A 26,845-nucleotide genomic window follows, 5' to 3' on the forward strand; every position below is an offset into this window, starting at 1 on the left:
TGCCACACAGGTCCTCACTCTGCATACTTCATTTGCTGTCTCGGGCTGCTGGGGAGGGGAAATCTCGCTTCTGAAATAAACACCACGGCTAAAGTTTTAATAAAGCAGGCACTGACGTATCTGCAATGCTCACATTGGTTGTCCTTACCGGCTGCTGTCATTACATTGCTCACCTGCAAGTACCGCATGTCTTGTTTTTAACTGTGTAACACAGTGAAGAAAGGATTTTATTCATTATCACTATTAACTAAATAACTGCAAATAAGAGACATCTACATAGACACTTAGGGGTAATATGTGCAGTTGCAGCAGCAGGCTCAATATAGCATTAAAATATACATATACAACATACATTATACATGTACAACCAACATACATTATACACGTACAATATATATTATACATGAACAATATATGCCACAGACATGGCACCCACACAGCATCTATCTCTAAAATTTGTAGTCTAGCTAGACTGCAAAGCGGAACTAGTCCCAGATTAAAATTGCATTGAATTTCCCATGGCAGTAATGAAGTTTTTTGATAAAATTACTCTGGAAGTATTTCTTGCAAATATTAATCTATTTAGATTCATAAGAAATATAATGAAGAAAAGAAAAGAAAAAAAAAAAAAAACTCCTGACAGTTCTCGGCAGCTTTGCCATTAAATACATAATTAAATTCAAAGTAAAGCTAGTCCCTTGTCTAAATCCCAGCACGAAGAAACAAATTACAGGAAGAAAAAGACTCCAGTACCACCTCCTTTCTTAAGGCAACCATAGCACAAGTTCCTAAATCAAGCAAGGGGACAGGCTCAGCAATATGCCCTGCAGGTTGCCTGTTCTGGCCTTTTCCAGAGCTGTGCATTTCTCCCCCATGGGAGGGGACAGCTTAAGGTCCCACTGCAGCATCTGCACAGCACAGTTCAGAAGCTTGCTATGAAACCACCTTAGGAGAAAGATGGTCAGAAGAACATCTTGCTAAGAAACCAGTAAAAATAAGAGGGGGCAATTTTTCTAAGTCAACTTGATGAAAATGAAGTTTTTAGAAGTTATGGGGAAAAAAAAAGAAGCTGCAGAAGTGTTTGAGTTTTGCAGTCCAGTTTGCTCAGCCACATAAAGAGAACAAAAAAACGCCAGGGAGAGAAGGAAAATGACCTGCCTTTGCCCTCGGTGCTCCTTTCACCCCACCAGCGTGCACAGCAAGTGTTCCCCTCTGCCCTGCTGTCCCCTCCTCTCCCAGCACCTCCCCGGCCACTTCTCAACATCAGCAGGGCACCAGGTGGGATGGCTGCTACATCTCCACCCCTCTCCCATGAAAGCAGCTTCTCTCTCAGAATGAGAACCACACTGCTGGTTTGTGTCCCAAGCCACGATGCAACTTCTGCTTGCAGAGTCTCTTTACTTCCCTCTCCAGCTGAGCTCGCTGTGCTGGACAAAATCTGCTGGGTATCTTGGAGACGTTACTGCACTAAAACAACATCACCGGAGCTATTAGGAAAGCTGCTACAAGTTATGCAGGTTGCCAGTAACTCCAGGGGATTTCACAGTGGCCAAGGAAAACAAGGAGGAGGGAAATCCCAGCTGTGCTCCTTTCATTGCCTGTATCCTGCCTGCCAGCTGCCTGTGGAGGGGACTGTGCCCCAGCAGGAGCGCACAGCAGGATCCTGGGCACAGGGTCTCTGCTCTCTTGCCACAGAGCAGCCTTGCATCTACACAGTGTAGCCTGGGACATAGAGGAAGGATAAACTCTAATACTAGTTTTTCACCCCATCTGAGATTCCCTTCTAGCATATTTGATTAACAGTACAAAACAGCAAGCAAAGGAAAATGCCATGCAGGTCAGATAGTTGATTGCCATAGCACACCAACTGCTTTCCCTCTTCTGCTCCTTACCGTTTGGTCCAACACATCTGCAGCATTACACAAATCCCAGTGAGGGACTGGAAGGGCTCTCAAGAGAACTCATATCCCATAAGGTCATCCAAAGCCTGGACAAAGCTCACCCTGGGCAGCGTTGGTCAAACTGAGTTCACATCCTCCCAAGGAACGGCACTGAGTTGGACTGGAAATGCTCAGACCAGCCGCGGGACAACCAAATATCTCCAGCTGCCAGCAGCAGTTGCCTGCCCATGCCTACAAGTGGTGATACCAGTGCAGAGCAGCTCAGCTTCAAACAGTCCCAAGACTTTTCTTCCAGGAATGTTCCCAGTTCCTCTTACGACTGCATTTTGTTAGCCTTGTGGCAAGGGGTTCTATGGTTTAACCATGCAATATGTGACAATCCACCTTAGCTTCTTGTGAAACACCTCCTCCAACTTCCATCTTACATTGTCCAGCTCCTGTTCTGGAACAGACAATAAACAACTGTTCCCTGTTCTTGTTCCCCACATTGTTACCACATCTTCAGCCATGTCCAGGCTGAGAAGTCTTTGTCTAGCAATCACAAAACCTGCTTCATCTAATCTGTCCTGCTAACTTGGCCCATTCAACCACTGCTAAACACTCAGCTGACATCAGAAGTGCTGGGCATCAAGCCATTCAGAAGATCACTCTTCTATGCAGCATCGGTTTGTTGCTAACTTATTTCAGTAGAAGAAAATAAAGAAACCTCCAGGTCCTCAGAACCAACCCCTCAATATTCAAGGCAGAAATCCCACGCCACCCCACTGCGGCCACAGGGAGTACTGGAGCAGCTTCCACGAGGACAGGAGCTTCCCCAAGGTTGCCGTGAGCAACAGCAGCCATCAGATGGACAGGTCAATGAGGTCCACTGGAAGAGACTGGGAACTCCTACTCTGCTTTTCTTATGGAAGTCCAAACCTCCCCGTCAAGGTACTTCTGCAGCCCTATTAACATAGCATCTCGATACCACTACTACATGCACCCAAAATGGGATAGGAATGGCCAATATCCCAACTCCATTGCCAGCCCAGGCCAAGAGAGTGACAGAGAGCAACACTTGGCCACACAATGGGCTGCCAGCAGTCACCCACCTTGGCCACCTCCAGTGAGAACCCACTGAGGCTGTTCCCACCAGCTCCATGGAGGCAGAAGAAGCAGTTTGGTCTGCAGTGCCTCTGATGCTGCTCAAATCAGCCGATAATGGGGATGTTTGCAGAATGGCCCCATCACAGGGATGAGCATGCGAGGAGAGGATGGAGAGTGGACAGTAATTGGCAAGGTCTGCCTTGCTCTCTCTGTTTTAATGCAAAAGCTGCAGAAACATTCACAGTTCATTATACAAAATGCTGTACATGGGTCCAGCTGTAGGGCCAAGCCAATGTATATTGCTTTGAAAAGACATCATTGCATAATTTCTGTCAAGTAATTAGCGTGCTCTGCAGCACACCAAACCTAGAGTTTTACTAGCACTAAACAAGGTTAGCAGATTTGTAAACAGCTTGCTATGGAGTAATATTTTTCTGCTCATATCGTCTAAAAATATCTTGGGAGAATTTGCTCCAGTACAAATGGCTCTGCTTGAAAGGGTTTAAAACAACAAAAAAGCTTATGATAATTCAGAGCAGGTTTCTGCTTTGTTTGCCTGCCTGTCGCTTGCTGTTCGGTTTCTAGTTTCAAACAGTTTCACAGCCCAGAGCCTGGCTTTACTAAAACACCCTGTTTCACCAGAAATGAAATAAAAACTCTGCTAACACCTAGCTCCATCCCTTCCACACTTTCTGCAAAAGCATATTCACGGACAAATTATAGCTGCATCTGTATTTTGCTACTGGTCCAAGAGAATCAGGGGATGTCCACCCAGTAAGTGCCATTCCACCAGGTGGGAAGGCAGAGCCTCTGCCCTGAGGAGCTGTGGGAGGAGAAGACACTTGGGAGCAGTCCAGAGAAAGCCAACAGAGAGCTCCATGGCTGCCCAAGTCCTGCATGAAAGTTTAACTCTTCCTAAGACCTTGCATGGGGCATCCGCACCCAGGTGAATGGCACCCTTCTGCTGAAGGCAGGAGGATGCCAAGGCACCCTTCAGGAACTGAGGTTTGCTGCTTCCCAGCAGCTTGCAGATTGCCTGCCCTCAGCTGAGAAGCAAAAAGAGTTTTTACTTCATCTGTTAATGGTCCTGGCTCCCCAAGGGATTCCCCAGGTCCTTTCATTTCACCCTCTGGTGTTGGAAAGAAGCTTGTTTCATGCACTTGTCATTCCCGGTGAGCTCGCCACCATCACAGGGAGGACTGGAGGTGGCAGAAGGAGCTTGTGCTATGTCACCAGGAGGGGATCCTGATGCCTTGGTGGGGCTGGATCCTCAGCTCCTGATGAAGGTTATAAGGGACACACAGCAGCTATAATGCCAAATACTCCAAGGAAGCAAAGATGCTGAAAAGAAGGTGCAGGGAAATTAACTGTCATGTCTCAATAAAATCTGGGTAATACAGAAACCCAAAAAGGCTTTAAATAAATTCACATTTGTGACAAGTGACCGTGTCCCAGTCTACAGCCTCCCAGAGCTCCTCAGTGCAGCCATGGTCTGGTGGGACAGCACTTCTCGTGGTGGGACCAAAGACCTCATAGGGCCACAGTCAAATGAACAAAACTGTAACTTCAGCACTTGTATGAGTGTCAGTTTTCCACTACACTTGTGCCAGGTTTGGCCACTTTAGCAGTTAACTCTGTTGGCTTATTTGGGAAAAAGCAGACCATCGGCAGGCTTGTTATTCCATCCACACTTATCGTTAGGAGGCTGCTAATGAATCCACGGAGACCTCCTGATGCCCGGGAATGGCAGAAAGAGGAGTACAAAGTGGCACACTTTTTACACTTCATTGGGAAGCTTTATAAATTAATTGGAGTACAAAGTCAGGTCTAATTGATGTTTGTATTGATTGAACTGCTCCAAGTCTTAATTTTGGTTGTAAAACTCACTTTAAAATAAAGCCATTTATAATTAAGACAGGATCTGTAATTAATGGAGTTTTATACTCATAAAACTGCCTCTCTCATCAGTCTAAATTAAACTCCACATGAAAGTTTTTGCAAATTAAATGCAGTAGGTGCCAAAACTACTTTCTCCACACTCCACTATTTTTATTGATGCCAAAACTTAAGTGATTTGGAGATGTGGAAAAGTGATGAAAACTCCTATTAGAAGACATGATTGTATTCTCATCTTATGAGAACAGGAAAGCCATGAGCCACTTCCTGCACCCCAGTCAGAAAATTAATATATGATGCCTACTGTGGTAAACTGTGTCACGTTGTAACACAGACTTGCTTTTAAAAATATTTTGCTCCAAAAGGGTCACACCAGGCCACCAAGCACAACAAGGGAGAGGGCCCTCTTGCCTTCACGTGCCAGTGGTTTCTTAAAACCAAGGCAGTGAGCGTGAGGCTGTGTCTCCAAAGCCTCCTCAGCTGCTTGAACCATTCTCCAATTCTAGTAACTGTGGTTGACCATACTACTATGAGACTACTTCCAACTTGATCTCATCGGAAATCTTTACAGCCATCAACCACAATATTTACAAAGCACAGAGAATTTTGGGTTTGTGGCAAGAAAATAAATCATCTTGGACATATGTACATAGATAGAACTTCTCCAATAAATCTGTTTTCTACATGCAAGAGTCTGCCTCATCTTTATCTAGGTAATTAGCTACTCACTTCTTTAAGGGCTCCCATTTAATTGGGGTTGCTGTTCTTAGTGGAATATGATTTCCTCTTCCCAAAAGGGCTACTACTATTTTTGTAACTTTTTTTTTTCCCGGCTGCCACATTCTGGTTTTCCTACTAAAATTAAAAAGTCACTACAGCTCTCACCAAGTATTTATGGCTTGATGATTCCTACACATATCCCTGAGCCGGCACCCATAAAAGCTTGTTACAGCTGTCCAGCATTTCCCCACATAACTTCAAACTTGGTTTGAGGCTCAGTGTCTCTCAATAGCCACTGGAAGGAGCTACAGAAGCTGACTCACTCCCCGGTAGCTCCCGCGTATCATCCACTGGAAATGCCTTTCCCCATGGACAGCAGAAGATCAGAGGTTGGAGATGACTCACTGAGCTCTGCAAGCATGGGGATGAATTGTGGCCCATGTCCACAGGTGTAAATGACACCAGGGTTTCTCCCTCCCTTTAGGATAAGCTGTGTTAGTCCCCTGGCTGCCCAGAGCTGGTCCTGCTCCCACCGAGGTCATGGGGTGGCTGCAATCAGCCTCAGATGCAGCAGATCAGAGGCCAAGGCAAAGGCACAGACAGTGCCTCTCATCATGGGCAGAGTGAACATGTCAAAGCTGGCACTGAAGCACATTGTTTAATCCCTTTTGGAGCAAAACCAGACAGATCCATAGCCCTCTTACCCTAGTGTTTTTTTTAGCCCATTCTTTTAATTTGCTTTGCTCCCAACCCATCAAAGCCTCATGAACTAGAGGCAAGTGGAACTGGAGCAGGTTACTAATGAACAACACACATTATCATACTGGTAGTTACCCAGAGGGCTAAGGTTCAATCAAAAGAGACTGTTTCCTCTCCATCATCAATTCTCAGTCTAAATACCCCCACCAGCCTTGGGCCAGCCTGCTGACACAGGCAGGCTTGCTCAGGTGCATCACAAGCAGGGATGGGACTGGTTTCCTCCCATCCCACCCGGCTTATCCTAACCAGACGGCAAAGAGAGCGCACACGGACACAGGCAGCTGAGCCCCAGAAAGCGCCCCACACCGGGTGTGATGTTCAGACCTTTACCAAGTTAGGGTTGTGGAAACTCAGGCTGTGGGGATGAAACTTCCTCTAGGAGCCAGTACCAAAAAGCTTTCAATTACAAAGAGAAAGAGACACTAAGGAGATTAACAAGTTATCCGATTTCTTCAGCTACAGACAGTGAAAGCCCAGCTCTGTCAATGGAAATTTTGCTCCTCATATCAACGGGATCAGAGTTTCACATTTACAAAATAAGCACGTTTCACTTTGAAGACAAGTCCCTTCCCAAGCTGAAAGCAGCTTTTCTGTTGGCAAGGCAAGGAGGAGGACATCAAGCCCTCTGCCTCATGGGAGGCATCTCCCACATGGCCAGACAGGTTAGGAAATGCAGGGATGTGCAACATTTGGGGTTAAACATTGTTCTGGTGGAGACGCACAGAGTGCAACGTCAATGAATTATCAGAAGAGCTTTTTATTTGCTAGACTTAACACTGTGATTCCAAACCTGAATTTGTTGGGTGCTGCAAAGTGGCCTGGAAAGTATTAGAAAGCACAGTAACTGCACAAATTACCAGCAAACAGCAGCTTCAGGCTTCTGTTATTGCAAATAAACACCCCCGGAGACATCCCCCTGTGCATTACCAAGTCAGCACTTTTCCACAGCAGAACTCCTTTTGTGCCATAGCAACACGCGCAAGGTGTCCATCGGGCACACATAATCCAGCCCAAAGCCTTGACTCTCTGCACTGTTGCACAGAAGACAAACTTAACCTGCCAAAAAATTCTTCCAATCACTTGCTCAAAAAACAAACCCTCCAAAAACCCAGAAGAGCTGGTGATAAATAGCTGAAGTGAGAAGCTGTTTGTCTAATCCAATATACTTCTGCATTTTTATTATGTGATATTCCCCCTAAATGGGACAAATAAGCCTTGCCCTTATCGATACTGCTTGCAGAAACCAAAGCACACCTCCTCTTTGCTATCACCACTGCAAAACAAGGGCAGGCAGAAAATGCTGGACCCCAGTGGAGGAGAGCAGAAAGCCTCCAGCCAGCCAAAACCTCCCTCCAGAGCCCTGCATTTAACTGGGCTCTTTATTTGCTTTGCTTCCATTTCCTCTGTTCATATATTCTGGCCTTTATTGTGAAAAATGAGAGAGAGGAAAAAAAAAAAAAAAAAGAAGGAGTATAGCAAAATAAGCTATTGAGAAACAAGCCTGGAAGGCAACTGGAATGAACTCTGAAGAAGTCATCAGCTACCTAGTCCTTTAAAAAAAGCCCCAAAAAAATGGGGAGGAGGGGATGATGGTGGTGAAAAGAGTGTTTTCTTTTTGCAACTCAATCCAACCCAAAGCTTGTATAGTTTTAGAGATCAGAAGCACTGCTGGGCAATGCCAGCAGAGCAGGCTGGGCTCACAGGAGCTCTTCAACAAAGCAATTTAAGCCCCCGAGAGGCCACTTGCTGGACGGCCGCAGCAGCGGAGTGAGACCCTGTGGACGCAGTCCCAGCTGCATTGATGAGCAGAAGGCTTTCGACAGAGGCAGGGGATAAACACACGTGTTTGGTGTGACAGCGCGTGGCGTTTGCAGGTTGCACATCTCAAGGGGATCTCAAACGGGAGCCATGATGCCACCAGCCTGAGGGGTGCCCAGCACCTCAGGTGGATGGGAGGAATCACTGCGGGTCCCTGCCCTAGCCTCCCTTCTCATCCCACCATGGCACCTTACCTTGGCTGGGGGAGACCACAACACCACAAGGCAATTGGTCTCCTGAAGTGCTTACACCAAAAATACAGATTCAGCCTCCCTGAAACACTTCATCAACTCACAGCAGCTGCGTTAACTGCACGTCTAGGCTCCCACCAACATAAAATTCTCTGTTTTGGTTCTCTGCTAGAAGCACATGACTTGGTGAGCCAAAATTTATGAGTTCGTCACACCTTCAGAACAGAAGTAAGTTAAAAAGCTCAAACTCTAAATGAAACACTTTGTTTTGGAATGGAGCAGATTTTTCTCAGCTTCCAATTCATGGCAAATAAAAATGCAGAAATAAAAATGTGCTGATTTGGCTCAAACTGAAATGGACCCTCCTACTTTTATTATTATTATTATTGTTGTAACTGCTGGTGAACAAAAAAAAAAAAATCAAAAAACATATTTGCACAGGTGAGTCTGGGAGGCACTGCATATCCTAACACCCAGAGGTACTGACTCGATGCCCGCAGCCCGCACAGCCCAGGACAGTGCTACCCCTGGTGCTTTACAGGGGAAAGCTGAGCCCATCGCGCATCCACCTTCCCAAGTGGAATGGCAAGGAGAGAACATTGTTCCAGCAATATCCTACAACTCTGTATTTTCTCACTTTTCCTTCTGCAACACTGAAATCAAATTTACAAAGCAGTGACAAGCAACATTTAAGTGTTTGTGATGGACATTTCATCCAGCAGACACTGGGAAACATGGTTTCACATTCCAGAGGCAGAAATGACTGTGTCCCTGCAAAGGCCAATTTACTCCTTATGTGCAAACATGAAAAACTGCTGAGAAAAAAATGCTTCAAATCTTTTTTACCTTCAGGAAGTAATAGCAATTACCATCAGTTACACAGCCATATTTCTTTCCCCTCCCCACCCAAACCTATTCACAAAATCTCATGCCCTGGATTAGATTTAGTTGAAAGAAAAGTAATGAGATTTGTGTTTCCTAGTGAATTAAATAGGAATTGCTCAACAGAATAATCCTAAAATACCAAATACCGCCTCATCCCACATGCTACTAATAGGTTTGTGTTCTAATGGCTTATTTAGAAAGAGGGACTTTTCTTAAATGACATCCTAATGATGTGCATTCAAGAACATGAGAGTATCTTTTCACTACTAAGGCTTTAGTTTTTTTTTTTTTCATTTTTGTTACAGAATTCTTAAAAAAAATAAAGAAAACATTTGACAAAGGTTTTGTGCTGCTCTGCAGTTAACTGAAAATTGAAAATACTAAATGCCAACATCTCTGAAAGTTGTATTTCTTGCTCTTGCTTATCTCGTGGTTGCTCCTGCAGAGGGTTGCAGTGCTGCTGCGGTGCCTGAGATCCAGGAAGGATGAGGTGTGGGACTGAGCAACTCCCTACCTGTCAAAGCTATCCAAATTCCAGACATCTTTGATCTTATCTACTTTTCCCTCTGTTCAATGGTGCCAGGACTTTGCATACCAGATCCCATGGACATCATGGACTGCAATTTTGTGCCAGGACTGATTTTGGGCATAGCCTACTTCATGCAACGCTCACATAGATCATGCTGGTGCTGGCAGCACTGCCCAACCCTTCTCTTTCAGTCCTCTTGCCCAGAGCCAGTGCTTGTCAGTCAGACCATGGCAGCCACCATCCTCTACAAACACACATGGTGCAAGGACCATGGTGCCCCCAGCTCAGCCCCTGCTGCTGCTCTGGCAGTGCAGGACCCACATGTAGCAATATCACCCAGGGATGAAGTTCGTGCAGGACCTTCAGCTGACCTCAGTCTGCAACCCCCCCCCCCCCCCCCCCCCGTTTTAACTCATTTCCTTCAGAGTGAATCATCTGATCCAGATCAGCATCAGCCTTAGAACTGCAGTGATTTCAGCCCATGCATCCACCACTGCAGTGGCTGCTCTGGCACTGAGGGCTCACAAAGCATTTTATGAACTACTCCTCTCTGCTTGGCTCTGGAGGGCTTTGCTGCACACACACTGCTCCTGGAAACATCCCCAGTATCTAGTGTCAGAGCAGAGAAGTGAAGGTAGCCGAGATCTCGCTACACCTGCATGGCCTTTGCTGCTGAAGCTCACCAGGGTCCTGCATCCACATCCTCCAGGCACCACGGTCACCCTGCAAGATTGACACTCTTCATTTTCCCAGGCAGGCAGGAACTAAGACTGACTTCAAAGGGCTTGAGCTGATCCTCTTTGATGTCACCAAAGCCGGTCAAGCCTAAGAAAGCCATGCTCCCCCGCAGGGCTCCTGCTCCTTCCCCCAGAACCCAGCTGGCTGGTGACCACAGTGCTGGGTCCTACAAAAGCTGTCAGTGGCTGCACGGGGTGCTGGCTGCCTGCTCATTTTGCTCAGGGAAGTGCAGATCCAGCTCTGGATACACACACACATCACCTGCCCCTCCTGCCTTCCCCGGCTTTGAATTTTCAGGCAACTGCCCAGTGCAAACATGGGGAGAGAGGGAGAAGCAACAAACAGCCCTTGCTTCCTTTCCCTGACATTTGGCCCCCCATGGCAGCCAGAGAGCCAGAGGAATAGGGCTGGGGAACTGCTAGGGCTGTGTAACTCCTGGTGTCAGTTCAGTCTGCCACCCATCTGGACTTGCACCTCACCGAGTGACTTCTCGCTCTGCCAAGCCACTCGCCTGCTCCTCAGGAAGATAAATGCAGCTTCCCGTTAGCAGGGGAAGAGGATGGGGGCCGCAGCAGGCGAGGGCAGGGCTGCTGCCTGGTACCACCAAGCAGGTGCCCCAACAGCAGAACCAAGGGTGGAGCCGCTCACCTTGACATGGTATTGCTTTGCGCTGCATTTGAAATAAATCCATCTCTATCTGTTTGTTTCAAGCCAGCATGTGCAAAAGAGCCAGCTGAAATACTCTCTGGATCACTGAGTTTTTCTCTGTGATATTCTTATTGTTATGGCAAGTCAGCGTTCCCCCATGCCAGTCCCCCCCAGTTATCAACACACCCGGCTGTGACCACAGGCACTGGAACATAGGGAATGGGGCTCAAAGCAAAAGCCAATGCTCACAGAGAGTGGGATCCATAGATGGTGTTTGATCAGAGGTCTTGCAGCACCCAAAATAGCAGCAGATACATCACTCTCCTCTCCCTACATGAGTCCCACTGCTGCTAGGTAAACTGAGGCACAAAACATCAGCGATGGCCAAAGTATCCCAGTGAAGAACTAGAAATAGATGTCTGTCAGTCCAGGTATCTAACTCCTAAAACTCATTATTTAGTGGGCAAAACTATTTTTGAACATTCCTCTCCAGAAAGCACTTGCACGCAGTACAGAACAGACGCTTTTTGCAGACATTCGTGGTTTGGTGAGGTGGCCGCCTCCACTGAGGCAAGGGAATTGATTCAAGGTTTGCTTGCAGTTTGCTACAGCTTGATGAAATGTAACATGCTCAAAGACACAGTGAACCAACACAGCCAGGCTGAAATATCAACCTCTGCAAATTAAAGGGGCACCTGATACTCTACAGCCTCATGCCACAAAAACAGCACATGGACCACGTGCAGATCATCACCTTAACATCCAAATCCTTAAGTATCATGGTAATTGAAGGAGGAACACATGAGGCCTCACTATAAGACATGGTCTGTGTCAGCAGAGGCCCAACAGTGCTCACAAGATCCTCAGGTCCAGCATTTCCCGTGGCTCCATCCTGTTCCTGCACTTGGCACCATCAGGACCAGTGCTCAGGTCCTCTTGCTCAGGTTGGTGCTGCGGGGATCCACCGGCATGCTGAGCTGTTCATCTTCCAAATCACCCTCTTGGCACCTTCTCTGGTCCCTTGGAGAGCCATGCATCACCCCCTGAGTCCAGTGCTGATAAGGACGGCCCAGGAAATGAGATAAACACTGAGCCGTGGTCAGGATGTTTAACGCAGCATAAAGCCAGGACAGAGGCTGGGTTCATGCCTCTGTGCAGTTACTTTTATGAGCCATTTCTTCCTGTTTAATTTGCAGATGGGGACCAATTGCTCTGACTCTCCAGAGCTTCTGTAGTTTCTGCAGATCTGAGGTTTCCCTGTGCTCAGGAAGAAGCTAGACAGTCAAGATGCTCAGACGCTCAGGTCAATAAAGCATCATCATCACTCCCATTTCCATGATGGAAAAGCCATTCCCAGAGAGCTTCAACCTGAAAGCTCTGCTAATGTAGCACTGCCTGCCCTATTCAGTCCCAAAAGCCACCGAGATGGACCAGAAAGAAGAGGTGAGTGTCTGATGGGGTGTGCAGACAGGGCACAGCTGGCAACCAGGGATAAGATGGTATTTGTTTTCCTTTTCTTCCTGGTCCCATCTACGTGACATCCCCACAGGGGTCTCGGATGCCGTGACCCTACCCTGATCCCCGTCCTCCCATTGACAGCTAGAAGCCACTGCCTAGGGAGTACGTTTCTGAAGCAATAAGCTAACAGGTAAGGATGAGATCTCTGAGCCCACAAAACAACACTTACTGATACAAAAGTGACTTGCCAAAGCCAGGAGTTTAACGCAAAGGAGTAAAGAAACCTGAAAAATTAATGATCTGGCTGAGAAGCCTGCATGAAAAATTAAAAAATCCATATTAAAATTTGTATAAACGTGTCAGAGCAAGATTTAAATGCATTTTAAAGTATGCTTAGCTCTGGATCTGAATCTGCTCTGTTTCCGTGGCCCGGGGCAACGCAGGCAGTAAACGTTTTCTTACTGCACTGAGGGGCCCGCGCGCACGTGAGCACAAACGTCTGAGGCAGCCTGAGCAGCACCAGCCCAGAACAAGCCGCAGGAGCCAACCTAGCAGATTTGGAAGGGGATGGATGAAGACGCAGCCTGCAGCCCCCTTCCCAAAACCATCTTCATCCAGCTTAAAGATCCTCTGCTACAATAAACCAGAAACCCCCGAGTCCAAACCAAGGGTATCTGAGTCTCCACCACTAATAACTTGCTCGCCAGCCGGTTCCCATAACTATGTCAGCATAGTTGGAGTTCAAACAATCTCTTTAATTGTTGTCCAGATGGCGTCCCTGTAATTGTAATTTGTTGGCAGCCAACCTCATTTTATTTATACTCCCTTGCTTTAAGGACTCTTCCCTTGGAGATAATGCTGATGCCTGGTCCTGTATTTTGGGGGCAGGGGAATCAGGTGAAACATCTCCCCTTTTGGCCACATGGTCCTGGTGCCCCAGGAAGAGGGGACATGGGATGGGGACAACAGAGCCTCTGCAAGCCCTTCCCAAAAAGTACACCCAAAACACTTTTGTCCCACCAGGTAATCCACCTGCTACTCTGGGTAGGGCTTGGGCTGTAATGTGTTGGAGAAATACTTTCTGTTCTGAAGTTTTGCCCCAATCCATAGCTTTCTGCCACCTCTCTCCTGAGGATTTCAGTCTTGCTGAGGTGCTGGAGAAAACTCAGTGCTGGCCTGCAAGCCCTGATGGTCCCTAAGGCAATGCAGCAGGTAAAACCCACAAGAGAGTTTCTTCTGTGAAACACAGAGCCAGACCTCCCTGGGCTCAGCCACTCTGGGTGTCCAAGCACCCTGCTGGCTGTTTGGGGTGGGAACTGTCACTCATTTTGGCTGAAGAAACTTTCCTTGAGTCCAGATAGGAGAGGTTGGTGACTTGGGGGCTGGCTGGATAGACAACTGTCTGTCTGGGACATGCATGATGTGCTGCCACGTTGTGCAAAGTGGGGGAAAAACTTCACAAGGGCAGCACAGGAGATCTCTTGTGCACCACCCATCCATTATGAGTATAAATCTCTCCTTCTGTGAACTCCTTCGAAGCTCACCAAGGGTAAGCCAGCACACAGCCTGGGGCATTTGCTCCATCAGCAGCTCTGCTCCTCCTCTGGACACACACAGTCTGGAGCAAATTTGCACCTTGCAATAAAACAATACTATGCAGAATATTAATACTGCACCAATTTTTATGATTTTTTTAAATGCAGGCTACTTCATACCTGAAACTACCTCGTCCCAAAGAAACCCCACACTGTAATTAAAATACATAACTGGAAAACCAGCAGAAGGAGCTCAGCAGAAGTCAGAGATAGAGCTGCTTCTGTCCACAGAAGAATCTGCATAGTGATGCTGCAGTTTTATATTCAGAGACACGAAACACTATTAAAGCCCAATATAAACCATAAATTATTCCATTTCCAGCCATGATCACTCACAACGGAGACACTGTGGATAAGCCTCTTTTTTTTTAAACAGAACTCTGCGAAAGAGAAAATAAGCTTTATACAGTTTCATCCACTTAATTAACAGGCTGCTCGCAGAGCTTACACTGAAGCGGGGTCTCAGAGAACCTGTACCCATGTGCAAATCCACGGCTTATAGTGCATCCCAGCATGGCTCCCCCTTGCTATTTCCCCTATGCCAGCACAGTCCTTGCATCTCCAGCCTCACTACCAGTATGCTCATCCTCCCCCCCCCCCCTTATTTCTCTCTTTCCACTCTCCGAAGTGTTTTTTTTTCCATGGGCAAAAAGCCGAGCGGAGCAGACGCAGCCTTGTTGCTGCTACATGAGTCAGTCAAGTGACTAATGCCTCTCCCTTTGGGTTTCCCTCCTCGAGCACACTGCTGCTCCCAACCGCTGTTGACCTCACCTGGGACATCCAAGCTGATCAGTGCCCCTCTGCCATACAGCAGCCAGCTGGCTGCCAGGCTGGAGGGGCCCTGGCTGCCCCTCTACCTCCTGTGCCCAGCAGCGGGATTGAAATCCCTGCTCACAAACAGGTCGGAGAAAATCGACAGCTGGAGAGAGATATGAGGAGCTGCAGGGCAACCCAGACTCTCCAGCATGCATGAGACTGTTTGCTGAGCTGTCCTGATAACATGGGAGTGAAAGAGGATCTGGATCAGCCACAGTCATTGTGGCTTATGGGGTTTCTACTAAACAACCCCCAGCTGAGACCAGAAGGTAACAGCACTCTGCAGCATCAGGGTCCCTCTCTTTCCAGGACTTGTATCATCCAAGGACCATCATATCAGACATCACAAGAGGGTAAACACCCCTGGTTTTGGCCTTATTTTCAGAGACAGGGCTAGCACAGCATGGCTGCGGTGGCAACGTGTGACTGTTTTACCCGGTGTGCCACCAGCCCCTTGACCGACCACCTCGCTGTGCTGCTGGGACTCCAGAAACAGCTGCAGCCCCAGCACACCTTCAGCCACTTGTCATTGACTGCCTTATTGGCATGCGGGAGCCAACTACTAATTTAAAATCCATATGGGCATCATTTAGCCGTGGCCTTTAATTATCTCAAGAGCTGTTTTCCAATGTACTCTGCAGCCACTCTCTGTTGACTTCTACACAGAAGCCCAGGAAACAGCAACCCAGTCGAGACCTTCTGCAGGTGGCAGAATGGGGGTGCAGGAAAGAGGCAGAAACCAGGTAAAGCACATCCTGCAATGTGGTGTATAAACTATAATGATATCAAAGTCCCTAGATTCTTGCCTTGAAGCTTACTGCACCCCAGACTCATGAAGTTTTGTCCCCACCTCATGGGATGCTCTGCCGACATCTCCAGTTTAGACAGGCAAAGCCATACACTGGCATTTCCACTCAGGGTGTCAGCCTTAAGGACTGCATCAGGCTGGTCAGCCTGATGTCTACAACCAAAAAAAAAAAACATCTCCCAACCTAGAAAAAACCTTGAAGGTACCACAGACCCCACCTGGGGCAGTTCCTATTTGGTCTAAGTCACCAGATGCCAATAACTTCCCTGCTGCCACACAGCAAGGTTCGTTTCCACATGGGGACTGCTGATTTCAGAAAAATCTGGGTCATGCAAGGATTTGTCATGATGTCTTTCTGGACAAATAGCTGCTGCTGTGGTCCACATTTGGGTTTCCTCTGCAAAGCGCTCTGACTATAATTCATTTCACAGACACTTTCTGCAAAGACTACTTATAATGCATGTGCCTTCCTTCAGGTGATATTTGTCAGATTCCTACTATGGAAATGTTTTTACCTCCTGACAATACCCTTTAGATAGTGCCTATGGAGGTGGATGACTCAAGCTTGACATGATGATTTCCATCCACCATTTTTTATTAAAAATACTCCTAGCAGTTTGCAACGTGAAGACAGAAGCTGGACTTAAAAGGAATGTGGAAACCACAGAGTATGCACAAACTGTGCCACAATTTTATGTCAACCAACAACAGCCCAAAAAGCTACATGCAAAATAGTTCCTCCCAGCCCTAATTTGTAATCTCCTGCCCAGAAGTCGCTAAGCATATGGCAATAATATTCATCTGAGATCCCACCACACTCCATGGTCCCTGAGAGACAGGTTATGGATGGCCTGCCACTTTCAACTTCGTCATTTACTTGGTGTTACAAAGTTAAGTATCGCCTAATATAGCTTTCTGTGAGTTAATTCCCTTTGTGACGGTGACAGCTTCTAAAAACCCTCACGCTACTACAGCACTGCAAATAGCAAACACCGCTGCTAGGAATAGACAAGCCATCAGCAGAGTGACCTGCTATCTCTCCAGCTTCTTTCCTTGCTGCCAGCATAGTATTTAAAGCAGGATGGAAAAAAACAGAGCAGAGTTGAAGCTGACAGATGGCTGATTCAAGTTGGGAAAGTTTTCATAGGAGGAAAATAACCAGTGGGAGAAGCAGCAGAGCAGCACCCAAGGCACACTGCTCTGAACCGCGAGTGTTCAACCAAAATACCTGGGCTCCTTCCCCGTTACGTTGCATGAGGTCAGAAATATTTTTCATTTCATGATCTCCATATTATCCTTCATACCTCGCACGCAGGCTGCAAACACATGGCATTTGTTGGTATGTGTTGCAGGGACACGCAGCAGCAGCAATGCTGTGTCCCAGTCAGGCTGCGCAGCACCTTCTCCCTGCAGCAGCCCAGAGCTCACGCTTGCAGAAATCCTTCATAAAGCAAACAGCACTGAGATGTGCAACGCTAGACATGAAAAACAAACAAACAAACAAACAAACCCACAACCAAACAACCAAACAAAAAAAAAAACAGCTGGGAAAAAAAAAAATACACTGACACTTGTAGGAGCCTCAAGTGCACAGGAGCATAATAGAAAATTCCTATTGACTTCCCCAGGAAGAGCGTCAAACCTTTAATGCTTTAATGCGTGTGACTGGAATTTGTCAATAGACTGGGACTCCCTTGGGATCAAAATCTCATTGAAAAAGAAACCACAGGGAATTTGGCACCTCTTTCCCAGCCTATGTGATTAAATGCAAATATGTTATTGGCATAGAGCTATCACAGCTTAATATATCCACAAAGCTCCCATACAGTGACATTAACTTCTCAAGGAAGAACATTTTGTTACTCACCCTGAGATAATTCATGCTCAAAGACAGGAAGGCTATTTCTGTTTTGGGTTTGGACAGTGAGCAGTGCTACCTTCAGCACAGCTGGGCACTAATCTAGTACTACTGACAAATCCAGTAAGATAGCGACTGCCAACTTAATATTACATATGATTTCCAATGGGTAGGCTGTGCTCTGCTAGCTAGCACACAGAAAAACATCTCCAGTATCTTATGCTGCTCCGGCTTTAGCGGATGTGAATGAATTCAGTGCCACTTCTGCATTCACAGGTGGAAAAAAAATGGCCTGAGGTTGAGCTCTTCTCTGCTAAGCTAAGAACTGGGGCATATCTTCGTGGCAAAGATATAAAGCCCTTGAAAATAGGTGTTTGTAAAGCAAAAGGCTGTCAGAAAAAATATAACTAAATTCTAACAAGGAGCCTGTGCTTAACAGCCAGAGAATAAATGGATGATAAGTTAAAGAGCTCTAACCATTCTCCTGAAGAACGAGGGGGATACTCTTTGTGAGCAGACATGAATGAAATCTGCTGCTCTCCCGTTCAATAGCACAGTTATAATAGGGCACAGACCAAATTAAATGGATGCAGCACTCGCATTAGCAGCGACTTGGTCACTGCCTGCTCAAAAGACAGCTCCTCTACGCATAATTCACTTCATTTGCTGTTAATTAACGGCAATGACCCACAGTGTCTCGAGCGCTGGTTACTCCTCGGGGAAGGCAGGTTCCCACACTGCTGCTCCCAACCCAGAGATTTCAGTGGGACGGTGATGCTGAGTGGGCTGCAGAGGTTTGCAAACCACCCAACGTGGCTTGGGGAGACAGCAGGGAGACATGGTAAGGATGGGAATGGGGCTGAGCTTCTGCGTGTGACCTTTCTTCCCACATCCAGACACAGACCTTTTCCATGCAAACAGAAAAAAATCAAAGAGGAGTTTCCCTCTCACAACAGGATCACCACAAGTGTGGGCTACAGCCCTGATGCCACTTGAATCAGCTCTTGACATCTGTCTACAAATCTCAAAGGCAGTTATAGCAGAAGTGCTCTAATCAGGTAGGCATAGCAGAGAAACCTTTGTTCTCTGAATTTAAAATAAACAAGACCTCGTCCAATGTCGTCCTGTCTGTGTGCAGCCAACCCCTCTCATCCTGAACAGAGACAACAGCTAAAGGATACACAGAAGCAGAGCCAGTTCACTTCTGTTAGAAAACACAAAACCTTCAAGCAAAGCTCCAGTAAGCTGGGAGAAGTGCCCAGAAGATGCCTCTGAAACCCTTGTTTGCCTTGGGTCCCAGCTTGGCTGCACTGAAAGTGGTTTCTCACACGACTCATCTCACCTGAAATGCTTTCTGCACATACATATTGGGAAAAAGAGAGGCAGTGACAAATACTCTGAGAGCATTCTGCTTCTACATTAGGTAAGTTATTACAAAGTTTGCAAAACCAAAGCTGAAGGTTCACAGTTGAAAACGCTTGAAAACTGAAGTCTGATTCACTAAGTGCAGGTGAAATGAGGGACGGAGGGCAGAAATGTTGGCTTTCTGTTTTGCCAAAATGCTCCCAACCTGTCCTGGAAGGGCTGTTTCCACCTTGCACCATTCCCTTGCTCATTTACTCATCAAGTTCTCCACCGAGAACGCTGGCTATGATCATGGCTTGTACCAAATGTCCACTGGGAAGCAAACCAAAAGCTTCGAATTGTTCCACAGCCCTCAAAGACCAGCTGTCAACAACATTAACTTTTGCTTAGAAATGACCCTAGTGAGCCACAAATTGTCTAGAAAAGGAGACTTTCCCGCCACGAACCAGACTGGGAGTCTACCTGGCCTCACATCCCGTCTGCAGGGCAGAAGGGAGAAGCAACCACCAGCTTCCAGAGGGGAAAAATGGTGGAGATCCTACAGGCAGCAGATGTGGACGACTTTCCTGATAGCCTTTGCCAGTCTGAGACCGGTCTGTGCTCCAAATCACTGACCTGGAAAGGGGAATTTTAAAGCTCTTTCCAGCTTCCTAAGCCACAAGCCACCTCTGAGCATCTTGTTACACTGCGAAACAGAGAGAAGCCTCCCTTTTGAAAGGGCACAAAGCAAATGAGAAGACTTGCTCAGGAAGAGAGATTCAGCTCTGCAGGTTCCTGGAGAAAGGCTGAAGACATCTTAATACAAACATATTAGTTCCACTTTTTCTCTTACCAATTTTGCCAATAAAAAGCAGCCTTACTGTTTTAAAACTGCTTTATTTCTAGGCAGAAGGACAATATCAGAGTTTAAAATCAGCCCTCAGCTCCAAACATAACTGTGGTTGGGGACTGTTTTTTGTCCCAGATCTGCTGAGCCATCTCACTTCCCACTTGCCTTTCACTCCTTGCTTCAAGGGGAGAGCACTTTTCAGGTTATTGCATGGCAATGCTACCAAGAAGGTGAAAACAAGCCTTTCCAGTTCTGAGCCCCCTTGGAAAAAAGCAATGACATTGCTCACCATCCAATTCCTCCACAGAGATATTTGCTAGCTGTTCACTGTCGCTGCCGGCGGAGAGCGATCGGTTCAGGTAGTTGCCTTTGTACAACAAGCCAGCTGTTACATGGTGGAATGGCATCTTCTCCCTGGGCACAAGAGAAAAGGGAAGAGAAAGGTTTATTTTAATTATATCTCATTGCTTTCTCTGAACAGTGCAGTAGCCTGCCTTGAAGGAGCAGCCAGACCAGTCTTCTGAATCCTACACCAGGGAACGTGCACCCAAGTTGGGTGCATGACTGATGGATTGCAGATTTTATTTAGGTCTGAAACAGGAGCTAAACAATCAGGGGGGAAAAATCAGCAGCTTCTTTATGCAGGGCAAGAGTTAGCAGAGACTGAGCAGTGGTGCCTTAGGAAAATATGAGTCTTTAACAGTCATATTGCAGCTTTCAGCATAGAGATATAGTATTTGATAATAATTATATAGTGCATAGGGGTCTACACTGACATGCAATTAAAAAGCCACAGGCTCCAGCAGCATGATTTCCACAGTCATGAAGGGTCTGGACGCCAGCATCTGACCCTGCTCTGGAGCGCTGGGACCCCTTGGATGGATCAGCCCCTGAGCAAGACACACGTTGCAGCAGTGCCTCCAATCCAGACTTCAGTGGCCCTTGCTGAAAGAAGAAAATTCACATTCGAGCAGGGCCCAACAAAGAACATTTTCATCTCACAAATATGACAGCTAAGAAAAAATACTGCTCGTTGGGAGACTGTAGCAGGAAACTGTTTGCAAACTTAGCAGGTATAAACACCGCAGCCTAGTGAAGGGCAGCCATCTGCACAGACAAAAGTGGAAATTACTGTCAGCAGCACTTACACATTGATTTAGGATACACAAGAAAGAGGCAAGTTTGCCAAAGTCAATTGAAATATTAAGAGGAAGATTTGTCATACCCTTGGCTGGTTTCAATCAGCGAAGCCCCATCATGGGCCTATTGCATTTTATACTGTAGGGTTCCCGCAGCTCTAAATCAGAGAAGCCAACAGAGCCACCCAGGCACCACTAGGGATCTGGCTGTGGGTCTCCACCATGGCAGGAGCGTGGCCAGGCTGCGTGGTTCAGTGCAGACCACAAATATACGCTTACACGGCAGCTTTGGCAGAGCACACTCCTTCACACCTGCAGGGGACGTGGCCCCTTCAGAAACAAGCTCCAAGGACATCCGCACTCTAGCCATGCCAGGACACCAAGGTTTCTTGGCTATAAAGAGGTAAGTACCACCTACTGCAGCACTCCCTAGCCAACACTACAATTACGAAGATGATCTGGCTCTTCCACAGCCTTATGTTCCCACGACAGTCAATAAAACAGATATATATATACACATACACATCTAATATACACACACATCCAAGTACCACTTCGGCAACAAATGACTTGTTGCTTCACTGAGTTAGTAAAAGCTTTAATAGACTCACCAAGAGCAAACTAACCTCGAGACAGCGGAGAGGGAAGAAAAGCCATGAGGTTTCTTTCACATTGCTTAGCACGTCCCTAGAATCTCTCTCACAGTAATTATGTAAATAAATCCTAATCGTAATTTTAAGTATTTTTATTTGGGAGCCAGTTTCTTCAGCAGCACATTAGAAACCGTAAACAAGGTTTTCTTTTTCATTAAGCATATCTGTAATTTCCCAGCACTTGCCAATTAATGTATTTCATTCTGATAGTTGCTCACTCTGACATATTGCTCTGCACAAAGACAGCGATTTTTCCTTCCCACAGAACGACATGCGGCCGATGTCAGCTTTGGTGCTGTCTTGGATCCCAACAAGCAGGGCTGGAGAGACACTTCCAGCACTTTGCGCCACCCTCATTACCTTCCAGCCCCACCATAAAGCATTCAGACAGAAATCGATCCAGGCTTTCTCTCCATAATCACAAGCCCGATGTAAAAGCAATTACATTGCTTTTCAAAACCCTACCAAATTAAAGAGAGATTTAAATCTATCGCCTGCAGCAGACCAGGCGGAGCTGCGTGCAATGAGCCCATGAGCTGCGGCCGGCTGTGATGCAGTGGCAGCACCGGCACCCACGCGGGACTCACCCATGGCCAGAGGAAGGGCATGGAGTGTATTTCAGGGCACTAAAGCATTCCTGAAATTGCTCCTGCTTCTACAAGCATTAAAACAAAATCAAACAAACAAACAAAACTAAAAAAAAAAAAAAAAGCATTTCCCCTGAGGGCTGAAGTACCTAAAAGCAGCCCCCACCTGGGATCTAGTAATGCATTTTAATACCGTGTGGGACCCATGATATCCCAGAGTGAGAGATTTTGGATTTAATTCAACCACCTAGGTATATTATTTTTTCAAAAGCGCCAAGATTATTCAACAGAAACCCTGCAGAGCTGCTGGAATTCAGCAGCTCTCAGCCTGCCTCCAGCTTTAAGAGATGCTCAAAGCCAGCCCAGCAGCAGCTCCGGAGCCAGACATCCACAGGAGGACATGCAGCCACCCTTCAAGAGCACAAAGGGTCCTGCAGATGGGACCCGTCTGTCAGCACAGAACTTGCACAGGGGGAGAAAATGGCAGAAATGGGCATCGTAAGGTGTGGGCCATGGGAGAGCTCAAAGCACAGCATCATGTTTTGCAAAGCACCATGTGTTGAAATATGTAAAAAGCCTAATGGAAATATGTAGGTGCCCGATGTCAGTGTGGGAACAAAAGGTCTGTCCTAGCACAGCCTGCTTGGTCCAAATTACTTCTGGATTTAGCCAAAAGGCCTGTGTTTGAAATATAGGAACTTTAAGCTGGCCTGCAGCTGCCCCATCTATTGCCAACTGAGATCCCAGCAAACTCAAACCATAAACGAACTGGTGATGATGGGACTGCCCTGCACCACGGTGATGCCCATCCCAGCTGCATGGCTGGCAGTGATGCTGATCTTCAGGATGCTGAGCACTTCCTCCTACTTCAATGTGTTAAATTTGCAACAACGTACACCCGCATCCTCTGGATGGGTGCAGGGAAGATGCCCCAGCTCTTGCCCATTTTACGGAGCTGTACATGACCTTGAGGACACTGGTAAGCAGCATTGTTTGCTCCCTGTCTCCAACAGACACATTTCCCACAAAGCACATTGCAGACTGAAAGAGGTTTCACAGGCATAGTGGGATTTCAAAGCAACAAAATCTCCTTGAATAATATGAAAACATTGACATTTAACCAAAAAAAAAACTCAAAGAACCCATAAACGTGTGTATGGAAATGTTACCATGGTACCTTGCCAAGGTTTCAGTGTCTGCGCCAAGCTCACCAGCAGGTTACATCCCCCGTAACGCCCGGCAGCAGCACTGCCAGCCTTTCCTTTCAGCACAACCACATTTGTGAAATTTATAAGATGTTCGTAAGCAATTTTCCATCAGAAAAAAAAAAGGCAGTTACACGATGCTCACATGTCTACACTCACTCCAGTTTGCATTCTTCCCCAGCTCTTGTGATATGTTTTTTAAAAAGGCTTTCACACCCAATTGAAAATCTACACAGCTATTAAACTGGAAGGTTTAGCTTAAGCATCAGTGAACGAGATGGAATCGGGATCAATTTGTATCGATCCTGGATGTCCCCTGGTAGTTACCAATTTGGAAAAGATTTCTTGCTAACCTCTTTCCCACCTCTTCCTACATACAGCACAAAATGATGCCCAGAGGTTGATCCTGGTTTTACAGCCTCAGGCTCATGACATACATCACTTGCACTGCCTGGCCTGGACCATGTATTTGCCTTCTGTATTCAGCTGTAATTTGGTGGGTCTGGGCTGCTGCCCAGGGAGTTGTATGGCACCTGGGCTAACGCCCCATCCTGGATGCTGACCAGCCCCACAACCACTGACCAGACAGAAACAATGCTGGTGAGGACTGGTGGGAATGTGGTAAGACTGAGATGTCCATCTCTCCCATAAATCTGGCTGAAGCTGAGCAGAGGATTCAAGCCGATGGTATGTGAAAACACACACATGGGTGGGCAAGCACACACGTGCAGTACAATAGTGTAAAGTTCATTTTCATAGGGATAAAATATACAGGAATCCATAGAAAACCCATGAAGCAACTGGATGGTAGGGAAACCAAAACAGTAGTTGTAAAGTCTTACAACTCTGCCCAAAAATCCTTATAAAAGTCATCATCTGAAGTAATGGCAATAATGATGCTTCTTCCTGGACAGAGCAACGTTATAACATCTAAGGCAAATAAGAGTGGTGACTTCCAAAAATGTCCCTCCTTTTCCCCAGAGCTGAATGATTGCCATTATCTTTCCAGGCAGGCTGTGTAATAACTCACACTTTTTAGCTGGATCCAAAAGGAAAAGCAAATAGAGTCCTATGTACCACCTGGGAAATTCCTGGGCAATTTAATCCTCTGTGCTCCGGGCATAACACATCAGACAGGGGACAACAGCATCTTTCCAAAGAGTCTTCATTACTATTCTGATCTGTTTTTCTTTCCCTGCTGCCCATGCCTCTCACCCAGGCAAGCAGCAACAGCTGAGGGATGCAGCCAGCCCCTGCTCTCTGGCATGGGAGCAACAGCACTGGACTAAATCCATACGTCTCTGCTTGTAGCCAATATATTTAAAGGAAAGCAAGTCAAGCGTTTTGTTGCAGACACGTGGCTTTGGCAAAATCCTTCTGCTAGGAAGAGCACTAAGTCACTCTGTACCTTATCACCTGCGTTTGCTATTGCTAACAATAGGTTCAGAGAGAGGGTTTTTTTATTATTTTGTGCAAAAACTTGGCACCTCCAGTAAAATATGAGCCCGAGCTACCAAAGGAAAGCCTGAAGGGCTTGAAGAATCTCATTTTGGCGCAGGGAGAAACTCTGAGGATGTGGGGAAGGGGAGCACATCAAGAGCTCTGTAATGAGGTGTGGGGATTTAAGCTCCCACAATAAAATGCAGAAGTCTTATTTAATCAGTCTCAACTCAGGTGTGTAAAGAGACGAAGGAATGAAAAGCGTGCTCAGGCAGATGGCTTTTTCTGTAGCTACAAAATCAATATGAGTGGGTCTTGGAAGGGCGCCTTGGGATTGAGAAAAATAAGGTCTGGTGCAAGGGAGCCTCAAAAGGAAAGCCCTAAAATAGATCCTTCCAGGGAGGAAAGTCTTTGAGGAAGTTCTGGCTATTGATACCAAATAAAGTCAAATCCCCCCAAAACACATGGAAAAGAACATTTGTGCCATATACAAGCAGATCTATTGCAGGAAGAGAAAGACAAGAACTTCCCCACTCCTGGTCTGCTGCTGCAGCCTGCATAGAGCAATAAACACACCGGGCCATTTTGGAAAGCCAAATTTCCTCAGACTGTAATGCAAAATCATTGGGCTGTGAGTGCAAATGAGCCCTAAAGCTTCCTCTGAAAGGGTTTTGTTTCTAGTTCTGGCAAACAGGACTAATCCCACCTTCTGAGAGCAGGGTTGCTAATCAGAAGCTAGACATTGTATTTACACTCTGTGCTATGTAATATTTTCATAGAGCAAATCCATCCAGTTTCATTCCACACCTTTTACGAGGATATAAAGACTGCAAACATGAGACCCTAACCCACAGCGTGCATGCACATGAGCTGCACCCTGCATTTGCTGGTGGTGATGCAGGTACAGGCTAAAGCTGGCTCCCAGGGACCACTTCCAGCTCTGGCCATGTGTCCCCATCCTAACCACACAATACGTGGCATTTGTGCTGAATGAGATTATTTATTTGCATTAGCTTAAGAAAATATTCCCATTTCAGAAAATGACCAAGAAAATAAAGATCTTCCCTTTGCTGGCTGATATTGGGTTGGGACACTAGCAATAAAGTTCCCCATGGTGATAGTGGGTAAAAGGACTTTACAAACCTTGGGCCACGTTCAGAATTTAAGGATGTAACCATGGAAAAAGTCCTCTGAAATGAAGAAAACAAGCTCTGAGTGACAAGCCTAATGGATGTAGTGCCACAGAGGCACTTCACAAGCCACAAACTTCCAGGTTTGAAAACTACAAAGCGGTAGGCACTTCAGATGGTTTTGCACTCTCCACCTTCTCCAGAATATCTGACAATTAAGAAGAAGAGGAAGGTCACTTTTAAAAACATCACATTGCTAAACAACTGAAGCTGCACAGCTGCCTTTGAATCCTGCATGGCAGAAAGGAAGAGCTGAGGATGCCAGGTCAAGTATAAAATAATGCACGTTTCTTTCTGAATGCTGAACATGTGAGAACACAGTGGGATAGCTATAAATCACAGTTGTTGTTTGTTATTTTTTAACTATGGCCCAGGCTGATCCTCAGCTTAAACCGCCAGGAGGAGAGGGCTGCAGTGACCTGATAGCTCCGTACCCACAGGGCAAGCACATCACAGAAAAGGGTATAAAGATGCTTTTCCATTCCCAAACAGGCTTAAACTTGCCGTCACAACCAACTCACCAGCATTTCATCCATTCACACAACCTTCTCAGTCTCCAAACCCATTCACAGCCAGCAATCCCAAGCTTTTTGTCTTCCTTCTCCCACTTTCTGCCATTTCTGCAGCCCCCTACCTCTGGCTGCAGGGGTGGAGTTCAGCCATGGTTAGTCCAAAATTTCCAATTTCACATAAACCACAGCTGTCTTTGAAAGCTGACATTAAAAAGCAAA

General features: G+C 46.5%; 1 protein-coding gene across 4 annotated transcripts in view; it reads right to left on the reverse strand.

The window, feature by feature from the left end:
- The window catches only part of CALN1 (calneuron 1), a 157,491-nt gene that overhangs the window by 95,425 nt on the left and 35,221 nt on the right, over positions 1 to 26,845 (reverse strand). For 3 of the 4 annotated variants that reach the window (XM_068656293.1, XM_068656295.1, XM_068656296.1), the window contains one exon: positions 20,190 to 20,314. In XM_068656293.1, coding sequence (XP_068512394.1) covers positions 20,190 to 20,314 — 125 coding nt within the window. The remainder of the gene's footprint in view (positions 1 to 20,189; positions 20,315 to 26,845) is intronic. The other variant, XM_068656294.1, reaches the window with a different exon arrangement.

Source organism: Anas acuta, chromosome 19 (assembly GCF_963932015.1).
Source record: "Anas acuta chromosome 19, bAnaAcu1.1, whole genome shotgun sequence".
Taxonomy (NCBI): domain Eukaryota; kingdom Metazoa; phylum Chordata; class Aves; order Anseriformes; family Anatidae; genus Anas; species Anas acuta.